Source organism: Coregonus clupeaformis, chromosome 24 (assembly GCF_020615455.1).
Source record: "Coregonus clupeaformis isolate EN_2021a chromosome 24, ASM2061545v1, whole genome shotgun sequence".
Classification (NCBI taxonomy): Eukaryota; Metazoa; Chordata; class Actinopteri; order Salmoniformes; family Salmonidae; genus Coregonus; species Coregonus clupeaformis.
In genome coordinates this window covers 22185999-22198236 of record NC_059215.1, presented here as the reverse complement: position 1 = coordinate 22198236, position 12238 = coordinate 22185999, and the positions used below count along the sequence as shown (strand labels likewise).

Below are 12238 nucleotides of genomic sequence, written 5' to 3'. Positions count from 1 at the left end.
GATATTTTTTTCTCATTTTGTCTGTCATAGTTGATGTGTACCTATGATGAAAATTACAGGCCTCTCTCATCTTTTTAAGTGGGAGAACTTGCACAATTGGTGGCTGACTAAATACTTTTTTCCCCACTGTATATATATCAAATTGTATTGGCCACATGCGCCGAATACAACAGGTGCAGACATTACAGTGAAATGCTTACGTACAGCCCTTAACCAACAGTGCATTTATTTTTAATAAAAAAGTAGAATAAAACAACAAAAAAGTGTTGAGAAAAAAAGAGCAGAAATAAAATAACAGTAGGGAGGCTATATATACAGGGGGTACCGGTGCAGAGTCAATGTGCGGGAGCACCGGCTAGTTGAGGTAGTTGAAGTAATATGTACATGTGGGTAGAGTTAGCAGCAGCGTAAAAAGATGGGGTGGGGGGGCAGTGCAAATAGTCCGGGTAGCCATGATTAGCTGTTCAGGAGTCTTATGGCTTGGGGGTAGAAGCTGTTGAGAAGTCTTTTGGACCTAGACTTGGCACTCCGGTACAGCATGTCGTGCGGTAGCAGAGAGAACAGTCTATGACTAGGGTGGCTGGAGTCTTTGACAATTTTGAGGGCCATCCTCTGACACCGCCTGGTATAGAGGTCCTGGATGGCTGGAAGCTTGGCCCCAGTGATGTACTGGGCCGTACGCACTACCCTCTGTAGTGCCTTGCGGTCGAAGGCCAAGCAGTTGCCATACCAGGCGGTGATACAACCAGTCAGGATGCTCTCTGGTGCAGCAGTATAATTTTTTGAGGATCTGAGGACCCATGCCAAATCTTTTCAGTCTCCTGAGGGGGAATAGGCTTTGTCGTGCCCTCTTCACGACTTTCTTGGTGTGTTTGGACCATGATAGTTCGTTGGTGATGTGGACACCAAGGAACTTGAAGCTCTCAACCTGTTCCACTACAGCCCCGTCGATGAGAATGGGGGCGTGCTCAGTCCTCTTTTTTTTTTTCCTGTAATCCACAATTATCTCCTTTGTCTTGGTCACGTTGAGGGAGAGGTTGTTTCCTGGCACCACACGGCCAGGTCTCTGAACTCCTCCCTATAGGCTGTCTCATCGTTGTCTGTGATCGTCGGCAAACTTAATGATGGTGTTGGAGTCGTGCCTGGCCATGCAGTCATGGGTGAACAGGGAGTACAGGAGGGGACTGAGCACGCACCCCTGAGGGGCCCCCGTGTTGAGGATCAGTGTGGCAGATGTGTTGTTACCTACCCTTACCACCTGGGGGCGGCCCGTCAGGAAGTCCAGGATCCAGTTGCAGAGGGAGGTGTTTATTCCCAGGGTCCTTAGCTTAGTGATGAGCTTTGAGGGCACTATGGTGTTGAATGCTGAGCTGTAGTCAATGAACAGCATTCTCACGTAGGTGTTCCTCTTGTCCAGGTGGGAAAGGGCAGTGTGGAGTGCAATAGAGATTGCATAATCTGTGGATCTGTTGGGGCGGTATGCAAATTTGAGTGGGTCTAGGGTTTCTGGGATAATGGTGTTGATGTGAGCCATGACCAGCCTTTCAAAGCACTTCATGGCTACAGACGTCAGTGCAACGGGTCGGTAGTCATTTAGGCAGGTTATCTTAGAGTCCTTGGGCACGGGGACTATGGTGGTCTGCTTGAAACATTTTGGTATTAGACTCAGTCAGGGACATGTAGAAAATGTCAGTGAAGACACTTGCCAGTTGGTCAGCACATGCTCGGAGTACACGTCCTGGTATTCCGTCTGGCCCTGCGGCCTTGTGAATGTTGACCTGCTTAAAGGTCTTACTCACATCGGCTACGGAGAGCGTGATCACATAATCATCCGGAACAGCTGGTGCTCTCATGCATGCTTCAGTGTTGCTTGCCTCGAAGCGAGCATAGAAGTGGTTTAGCTCGTCTGGAAGTCTTGTGTCACTGGGCAGCTCGCGGCTGTGCTTCCCTTTGTAGTCTGTAATAGTTTTCAAGCCCTGCCACATCCGACGAGCGTCAGAGCCAGTGTAGTACGATTCAATCTTAGTCCTGTATTGACTCTTTGCCTGTTTGATGGTTCGTCAGAGGGCATAGCGGGATTTCTTATAAGCGTCCGGGTTAGAGTCCCGCTCCTTGAAAGCGGCAACTCTACCCTTTAGCTCAGTGCGGATGTTTCCTGTAATCCATGGCTTCTGGTTGGGGTATGTACGTACGGTCACTGTGGGGACGACATCATCGATGCACTTATTGATGAAGCCAGTGACTGATGTGGTGTACTCCTCAATGCTATCTGAAGAATCCCGGAACATGTTCCAGTCTGTGTTAGCAAAAAGTCCTGTAGCTTAGCATCTGCGTCATCTGACCACTTTTTTTATTAAAATGAATGAGTGGTTTTGAGTGGAATATCCCTTTTAAGGAAATTAAAAGCTGTGAAAACTAAGATTTCAGTTAGACTCACAGTTGAAGTCAGAAGTTTACCTTAGCAAAATACATTTAAACTCAGTTTTTCACAATTCCTGACATTTAATCCTAGTAAAAATTCCCTGTCTTAGGTCAGTTAGGATCACATCTCTTTATTTTAAGAATGTGAAATGTCAGAATAATAGTAGTTATTTATTTCAGCTTTTAGTTCTTTCATCACATTCCCAGTGGGTCAGAAGTTTACACACTCAATTAGTATTTGGTAGCATTGCCTTTAAATTGTTTAACTTGGGTCAAACGTTTCGGGTAGCCTACCACAAGCTTCCCACAATAAATTGGGTGAATTTTGGCCCATTCCTCCTGACATAGCTGGTGTAACTGAGTCAGGTTTGTAGGCCTCCTTGCTCGCACAGGCTTTTTCAGTTCTGCCCACACATTTTCTATAGGATTGAGGTCAGGGCTTTGTGATGGCCACTCCAATACCTTGACTTTGTTGTCCTTAAGCCATTTTGCCACAACTTTGGAAGTATGATTGGGGTCATTGTCCATTTGGAAGACCCATTTTTTACATTTTTGTCATTTAGCAGACACTCTTATCCAGAGTGACTTACAGTTAGTGAGTGCATACATTTATTTATATATATATATATATATATATATATATTTTTTTTTCATACTGGCACCCCATTTGGGACCAAGCTTTAACTTCCTGACTGATGTCTTGAGATGTTGCTTCAATATATCCACATAATTTTCCTTCCTCATGATGCCATCTATTTTGTGAAGTGCACCAGTCCCTCCTGTAGCAAAGCACCCCCACAGCATGATGCTGCCACCCCCGTGCTTCACGGCTGGGATGGTGTTCTTCGGCTTGCAACTGCCCCCTTTTTCCTCCAAACATAACGATGGTCATTATGGCCAAACAGTTATATTTTTGTTTCATCAGACCAGAGGACATTTCTCCAAAAAGTACAATCTTTGTGCAGTTGCAAACCGTAGTCTGGCTTTTTTATGACGGTTTTGGAGCAGTGGCTTCTTCCTTGCTGAGCGGCCTTTCAGGTTATGTAGGTATAGGACTCGTTTTACTGTGGATATGAATACTTTTGTACCTGTTTCCTCCAGCATCTTCACAAGGTCCTTTGCTGTTGTTCTGGGATTGATTTGCACTTTTCGCACCAAAGTACGTTCATCTCTAGGAGACAGAACGCGTCTCCTTCCTGAGCGGTATGATGGCTGCGTGGTTCCATGGGGTTTATACTTGTGTACTGTTGTTTGTACAGATGAACGTGGTACCTTCAGGCGTTTGGAAATTGCTCCCAAGGATGAACTAGACTTGTGGAGGTCTACAAACATTTTTTCTGAGGTCTTGGCTGATTTCTTTTGATTTTCCCATGATGTCAAGCAAAGGCACTGAGTTTGAAGGTAGGCCTTGAAATACATCCACAGGTACACCTCCAATTGACTCAAATGATGTCAATTAGCCTATCAGAATCTTCTAAAGCCATGACATCATTTTCTGGAATTTTCCAAGCTGTTTAAAGGCACAGTCAACTTTAGTGTATGTAAACTTCTGACCCACTGGAATTGTGATACAGTGAATTATAAGTGAAATAATCTGTCTGTAAACAATTGTTGGAAAAATTACTTGTGTCATGCACTAAGTAGATGTCCTAACCGACTTGCCAAAACTATAGTTTGATAACAAGAAATTTGTGGAGTGGTTGAAAAACGAGTTTTAATGACTCCAACCTAAGTGTATGTGAACTTGCGACTGCAACTGTAGATGCATATTTTATGTGGTTGAAATACTATCTCAGCTGCTATGATGCTGATAAAGATGGCACCTTTTACAGACGGTCCCTAACCGTGCATTTGTTCTCTCAAGATGCTGAAAGAAATCCTATTTCTCCACTCCTGTTCCCAAGTCATTTTACATTTGGTGTATCATTTTACTGCAAGAAATGTTTAATTTTGCAGGAGTTAATATTATATTGGGCTATGTGAGAGGTTATAGGCCTACAGTCGGTGTCCAGATCTCAAATTACTATTCCATTTAACACATCTCAACAGTAGCCTACAGTTCCCTTAATGTGCCATTTTGAGATCCCCGTCTTGTGAATGTCGAATTTGTATAGCTCCTCACAATCATCACACACAACTTTGCCGCCGCTGTTATCAACATCTTTTACCACTTCACCAGGTCTTTCCCAAACATTAGGCTACTGTTCTGTCCCTCCCTTCTATTTATTTTCAACTCTTCACTTCTCAGCTTTTCTCACTTTTTCTGCCCAAGTTCCCAAAAGCATTTGTCAATTGGCGTGTATTTGGCGAGCATACAGCTAGTGTGTAGCCTAAGCTTAGGCTACGCACTAACACCAGATACAAATAATGAAAGAAGAATCTAAATGTAGCCTGTAGATATAAATTGCACAATAATTATACATGTATGGCTTTTTAATGCATTGTTTTTCTCTTTATTCAACCTGCCTGCCGCCGACCCGCCCTTCATCCACACTATTTCATGACCCTAAAACCGCCCGCACTGCGGATATGAGTAAAAGTATAGAATGCACCATGTGAGCAGGGACGCAGTAAGGCCTCAGGATGGCTTTCACCCAGATGCAGCAGGGAGGTGAGGTATTTTAAAGGAGTAGTTCTCTATTTTACACAGTGATGTTAGCCGTTCCTCACCTGAAAGTAGTCTATGGGCCGGGAGAAATTGTAATCCATAGTTCGGTTTTCTTTAAACAGCCACTACAAACTTAAGTGAACTATAGCCATTTTTTTGATTCACTATGCAGGAATCACTCCGCCATTTCCTGGTTTGTGACAAAACAAGCAAGCATAGTGTAGACAATCATAGTACATCTGCTGTGAAATATATTTTCCGTAACCAAAAATATTTAGTATTTTCAGCTTTTTGAAGCTGGTGTACAAAACCGAAAGTAAAAGATGCAAAAACTAAACTTAAGAATGGGAAGCGTAGAAATAGCGCACATAGAACAGATCTATAACACACTTCTATGTGAATTTGGTCAGGTCGCCCAAAAATATACATGTTGAAGCTTTAAATAGCCAAATTGCCTTTTTAAAGTAACATCAAACCAAATATGGAGTTGATTTCCGGTGAATGTGGTCACAGGTGATAACAGGCCCCAATCACTGCCATTTAGATTTTTAGCTAAAATAGTGTAAAATAGTAAACTACTCCTTTAATTCCTCTTAGCCTGGAAATAAAATCCTTCAATGGATCTGCACTCATAACTCTGTCCTGCGTGCCAGCTGGGCCTGGTCAGCTTTAGCAGATGTAGGCTACAGCAGCAGTAGTAGTGGTGGATGATGTGATAGCAGGCTGCAGCACACTCCCCCATAGCAGTACCAGCCAAGAGCCAACACAACTTTGTGCCTTTTTCTCCTGTGCACTGCTGCTGCATTAACACAGACAATCAGTCGTTTTCCTGAGTGAGGGCGGGAGGGAAAAACAAACTAAGCCAACACCAAATAAGAGTGAGGTAATGAACTGCCTCTCCCGCTCTCTCATTATTTTCCCCATATGGACTTGGTGGTTGTTTTTCCTCCCTCAGTCAGTTGCATGTTGGAGCGACTCGTGTCTGGCTGAGGAATGCAGAGAAACATCGAGGCCCTCTCTGGACTGGAGGGACAATGTAGCGGTGTGCTGCTGTGCCCATTATCTCATAAGGCCTTATTGTTTACACTTCTGTTGGATAGAGGTAGTGTACTAGATTTTGCAATCAGATAATTCAGGCTGTGACTTGATGATATTTTAGAATTATGAATGGATCAATCTGATGTAATGCCTCTGTTATAATTCCCAGTGATGGACTATTTGGCTCCGTGGCAGGCAGCAGTGGTCGGATCCACCAGTGTGTGTGTATGTGTAGTCTGAGGCTTGGCTGTGTGGAGCAGAGTAGCTTTCCCTGCAGGTACCTCCCACACTGTACAGTACTGCATGCTGACTCTGGCTGTGTGTGAGGTCTTTTTCTGCTGTCCTAATCAAGTGTGGTAAGTGCAGCAAGTGGGTCTTGAATTAGTGGCATCTATGTGCTTTCCCCACTTTTCCTCTTCCCCGTTTTCCTATAAATCTCCTCCCCTGACTTCAGCCGTGGGCTGCATTTGAGCTGGCATGATTGTCTACTCACCCACCCACTCACTCACGCTCTTCCTCGCTGTCAGTTCCTCGAACAGCCTGTAGATTTCTGTGGCTTTTTTATTAAACGGATGTAGCAGGCAACGATGGATGAGTCATTTTCTTTGTGAGCCTTTTTTCCACTTGTTTTATTTTTTTAATCATTAATTGATGCCAGGGTTGCGTGGCGAAAGTAATGGTGGAGCTGTGTGGAGGGAGGTTCAGGGCAGGCTGAATCCCTGAGCAGAGGTAGTGGTGGTGTGTCTGCTGGAGATATGGGATTGGACACGTGACTCCAGGAAGGGTTAATATCAGGTGAACTCTGCAAAGTGAGTGGAAAGCAAAGTGCGCCAAGCCAATTACAGACCTACTGCAAATCATCTATTTTCTATGACTTAAAAAAAAGAAATAAAGATTTAAATAGGGTTTATTTGAAATATTTTCATAGTTCCTAATACTCATTATGGTTAATTTATGTGTACTCCTTTAACACGAGAACATCTGAAGCAGTCATTCTGACTGCTCATGATTATTATTATTTTTCTCTGCCATTTTTAAAGTCATGACCTTGACTTTTCCTAAATACGTCTGTAACACACTGTGTTGTTCAAGTCTTAATATCACAACAGAACTGGAGTTATGCCCTCCTAAAACTGGTTATGTCATTTTTTTGAATGGTTTTCCCTCGTTGCCCCGCCTCCCGACAGTAGGGCCGATCTTCTCCTTCTCCCAAATTGCCTCAACTGAACCTAAACTATACTGACACAAATGTTATTTATGCATCTCAACAGATTAAATGAATGTAAGTAAAGTATGATGGGTGAGTTGATGAGCGAGGGGAAGCGAACAGTGCATAATTATGTAATCACCAGTTGTGAATAAAGAACATGGCGGGCTATTCTGTTGTATTGATCTGTTCTAATTCTAATCTCTAAATGGTATGTACCCTGTATCAGTCCACCGAATCCAAGCAGTCTTATCAGTCTACTCTGGCCTACTTGGAGTACACAGTGAGAGCGTGCGTAATTTACAATGTTAAGAAGACCAAGATGAATGGATGCAAATGCTGCGTTAGCGCTGTTACAAGATCTGAATGAAAAACTACTAAGATAGTGGGAAAGAAATTAATCATGACATCTCTGATTTATTCTTCTGATTCTGGGCCTCAGCCTGATGCCCAAAAAAAGGCCTAAGCGCAAAAAAGCCAGAACGGTGCGCGCTGAGCAGGTGCCCGCGCCACCACCAAATGAAACTGTGAGAGGGAAGGGATGGCACCGTTTGGATAGAACAAGCCGGTGACAATGCTACAGGACGATTGTCAGCACAAAATGTCATCGCTGAGAGAGCAGGCTCAAGCAAAAAGCATCAGCAACGCATTCAACAGCTTTTGTTGTTTATGTGAGATAGATAATGCTACAGCACATCAGGAACTGTACTGTGGCTGAGGTGCACCGGGAGCAAGGAGACACTGCCTGGGATCTGTCTGTCGATGAGCTGGAAGCATTCATTTCAATCCTGTATGTATGTGGAGCATTCGGTGGAAAGAGCGTGTATATGGAGAGCTGTATGGGATACCTTTCTTTGGAGAAACCATGTCACGGGATGGCTTCAGAGATCATGGGTTACATTCGTGTTAATGACAAAGAAACAACGTATAAATCATTTGACTATTGATTGTCATATCGACACTTATATTCCTTATTACGCCATTATTGCTTTTGTGCTGAATTTCACCATTTATCAAGCACACTTGGCACTTCTAATGATGTTTAGGCTACTGATGTTTTCATCATTTGACCGCACGTCTTGCTGACCATGTGTCTTGGTGGTTGGGGTATTTTTATTTTGTCGCTCTTACTGTGTTTTTAACATAAAATAATAAATGCTATTGTGTTTTGAAATAAAATAATAACCGTATTCTAATGTGACCAAAGACCTTCATAAATACAACCAAATGATTATTTTTGCGACGGCATATATGAAATTTATTCATTACACTGTTAGAATGTTGCAGTCAGAATGACTGCTCATTAGCTTGAATGGGGGTCCCTCAAGGCTCAGCGGTTTTAGTGTTAAGAGCATCCCGTGAATCTGCGCCAGAAAGAAAATGTAGCTTCAGTAAAATGGATATCTTTAGTTTCGAATGGGTTGGGCTACAGACGAGCGGCTTTCTGTATTGTGAAGGTGCAACCGCAGACACAAAGCCATGCTCTGTTTGTTTCTATGGCAGAGGCTGTGGTATAGCTAAGCCCAGAGCCATAAGAAACAATTGACTCTGGCTATGTCTAATCACACTTGCCTGTGCTAATGGTTTTGTCAAAGTAAAATTACACATGACTCAAATGATACAAATGTAACAGCCTGAGTGCACTGGACTTGAAACAACGATACAGATGTAAGCGTGTCATTTTAATGTATTATCTGACCGGCACTAGTGCTCCCAAGTAGGGATGTTAACCGATAATCGGTTAGCCACCGAAAATAAATACATTTGACCGGTTATGGTTATCAGTCTATAGGTTAATTTGCATAATTTTGTTACATTTAAATTGCCGCGTGTATTTTCGTTAGCCTTATTTATCACACACGCACCGCATAGCCTAATTTGAGGAGCGGAATGACCCGTCACTTGTCAGCTGGTACTGGAGTGAAACATGCTTTTATAAGCCCAATCATTGCGCAACAAATATCAATTCTAAATGCAATTGTGTGTTAACTGATGGCTAAGATTTTAAAAAGAACTACTATTCTTATTTCTCAACTCGAAATTAAAGCTTGCCTCCCATTCTCTGTTCGAGTGCATAGGCGATCAGCGCGTCACCCACCACTTTGTATTGTGAGCTAAAGGCAGTATAATTGTTTGAAACCTGAATGTTTTACTTTAATTAAAATGAGGCATGTCTTACCTTGCTTCAAAGTAACCTAGCCAAAATCCAACAATATAAACATTATTTTATAAAGACTTCCTCATGTCATTAACAGCATTTCTCTCCTGTTATATTGGTTTTCATATCAACTTTATTTCGTTGTCCAGAAGCCAAAGTCACAATCCTAGTCATATTAGCAACCCATCCTAGTTATTGCTATTAGATTCCCCCTCTTTATATATTTCTAGCTGAGAATTTAATCTCTGTCACATATGGAACCGTTCGCATTAAGTGCACTGTTTAGAACGGTGTTTTCCTGAAAAATTGTATTTTAGCAAATGTTTGAAAATGATGTTTTATTAGCTGCTTTATTACAGGAGTTGCATGTTCAATAATAGGTTATAGCCCTTTTACTGTAAGATGATAGGCTTGCTATTGTTGCATGTTTTCATTAAGCTCTTAATGAAAAATGTCAGTTCCTTGTATGCATGCGTAGTATTTTCTGTTGGTCTCGTCATTTTACTGTTTGGAAAAAATGTAACTGTTTGTTGACTGGATGAGGGTCGGTTAGTCGGCTGCAAAATCGACCGAAATGTGCATTCCAACTCCAAATTCCACGTGCATCCCGTTATTTACTAAGTGAGTGTAAAGAAAATAAAAAATATATATTTCTAGATTAGGAAAAGATTTGCGGCACACCGGAGTTCCTCAAGGTTTAGAGCCACTTATAGATCACAGGACTTTTATAGAGCCTTTGTATGTTTGTAGGCTCTCTCCTCTTGTTTTTACCCTCCTTGGAGACAGGCGCTTAGCTTTGTCTCTGAAGTTCCCTGTCCCACTTCAACCCTTTACATTTTTCTCAAGGCTAGGGCTGTGAATCTTTAAATGTTTAAATGAAATTGAATCCTTAACGTAAAGAAAAAAAATCCCTTTTCCGCCACAATTAAAATCACAGTGCAGTTATCACAAACCACTACTAATGGGTACCGAGCATCATAAATGGAAAAAAACATTGTCTTGCCAATGACCACAAGCATACAGCCAAAGCAACGCTGGAATAGCTTCAGAACAAGAATGTGAAAGTTCTTGTGTGGCCCAGCCAAAGCCCAGACTTGAATCCCATTTGGAAAGACTTGAAGATTGCTGTTCACTGCCGCTCCCCATCTAACTTAACAGAGCTTGAGAAAATCTGCAAGGAAGAATGGGAGAAAATTCCCAAATCCAGATGTGCAAAACTGGTCTACCCAAGACGATTCAACGCTCTAATCACCGCCAAATGTGCTTCTACAAAGTATTGTCTCAGTGGTGTGAATACTTACATAAATGAGATTTCTGTTTCATTTTCAAACATTTCTAAAAACCTGATTTTGCTTTGTCATTATGGGGTATTGGGGGGGGGGACTACTTAATACATTTTAGAATAGGGCTGTAACGTAACAATGTGGAAAAAGTAAAGAGGTCTCCAAAACTTTTCGAATGCACTGTATATACTGAGTATACCAAACATAAGGAACACCTTCCTAATATTCAGTTGCATTCCCCGCCCCCCACCCCACTCAGTTTGTCGGGGCTTGGATCCTACAAGGTGTCTAAAGCATTCCACAGGCATGCTGGCCCATGTTGACTCCAATGCTTCCCACAGTTGTCTGGATGTCCTTTGGGTGGTGGACCGTTCTTGATACACATGGGAAACCGTGGAGTGTCAAACCCAGCAGCGTTGCAGTTCTTGACACAAACCCATGCGCCTGGCACCTACCATACCACGTTCAAAGGCACTTAAATATTTTGACTTGCCCATTCACCCTCTGAATGGCAGACATTACACAATCCATGTCACAATTGTCTCAAGGCTTAAAAATCATTTAGCAGCTCGCCACTGCTAAATGAATATAGGGGAAACAGTGAAGATGACTTGTCCTGTTCATAGAAAGATTGTGTTCAGCTCAAATGTCTGTAGTGACAAAAGGTATTCGGGTGCTGGATTCTAAAGGAATATACATGAAGAAAGGGGAAAAACCTGCACTCGCTGAAAGATTATTTAGATTTTAATCTATTTTTTTAGCAGCAGAGGTAAGAAAAAAGAGGCGTTTTGGCGATAGCCTTCACCAGCGTTGACGAAGGCTGCCGCCGAAATGTGTCCGTTTGTTCTGACCTCTGCTGATAAAAATGTTATTAAAACAACAAATATTTCAGTGAGTGCAGGTTTTTCCTATGAAGTTGTCCTGATGTTCATCATCCCAGTGTGTTCAGATCCAAGGTGTAAAACGAAGGCCAAGGCGTGTCAAATTGGAGATGGTAGGGACTGAGTCTCGATGGGAGCCTGTATACATTTAGTCTCCCTGTCCTCGAGGAGCTCTCTCCCTCTAGGGTGCCACTTTTCACCATTTACACTGCCCGGAACAGCTTTTTATCTGGAGTATCAATCACAACCATTTCCTTCCAAAAAGTACATGGTGAAGAAAGAGTCAGTGGCCTTTTGCCCCTTTACCAAACCTGCTGTACACGGCTAGTACGACATGGCTAGACACTCTGATATGCATAGCCTAAACATTGATCGCAATTTGGATTAACAAAAGTTTCCTTAATAGCTGATAGGCTATTAGGTTTCCTGGTGTGTGATACAATAGGGCAATTCCACTGTTAGAGTGACTGACTCAGATTTTTCACTTTAAAATGTATGTCAAACAAAAATGATGATCGCAAAGTTAAAGAAACCATACAACTCTATGCACAATGATTACTTTTTAACAATTTCCACTGAGTTGTATGGGTTAACTTTGCAATCATTGGATTTTGTTAGACATACATTTAAAGTGAAATATCT

The 12238-nt window shown here is 42.3% G+C and overlaps 1 protein-coding gene across 3 annotated transcripts in view; it reads left to right on the top strand.

Annotated features, from left to right (window-relative positions):
* The window catches only part of LOC121538455 (vitamin D3 receptor A), a 96690-nt gene that overhangs the window by 18350 nt on the left and 66102 nt on the right, over nucleotides 1-12238 (top strand). The window contains exon 1 of one of the 3 annotated variants that reach the window (XM_041846477.2): nucleotides 4434-5032. The exons of the other annotated variants lie outside the window; for them this stretch is intronic. Coding sequence (XP_041702411.1) covers nucleotides 5005-5032 — 28 coding nt within the window. The 5' untranslated portion in view covers nucleotides 4434-5004. Of the gene's footprint in view, nucleotides 1-4433; nucleotides 5033-12238 lie in introns of those variants that run through there. 3 annotated transcript variants of the gene reach the window in all.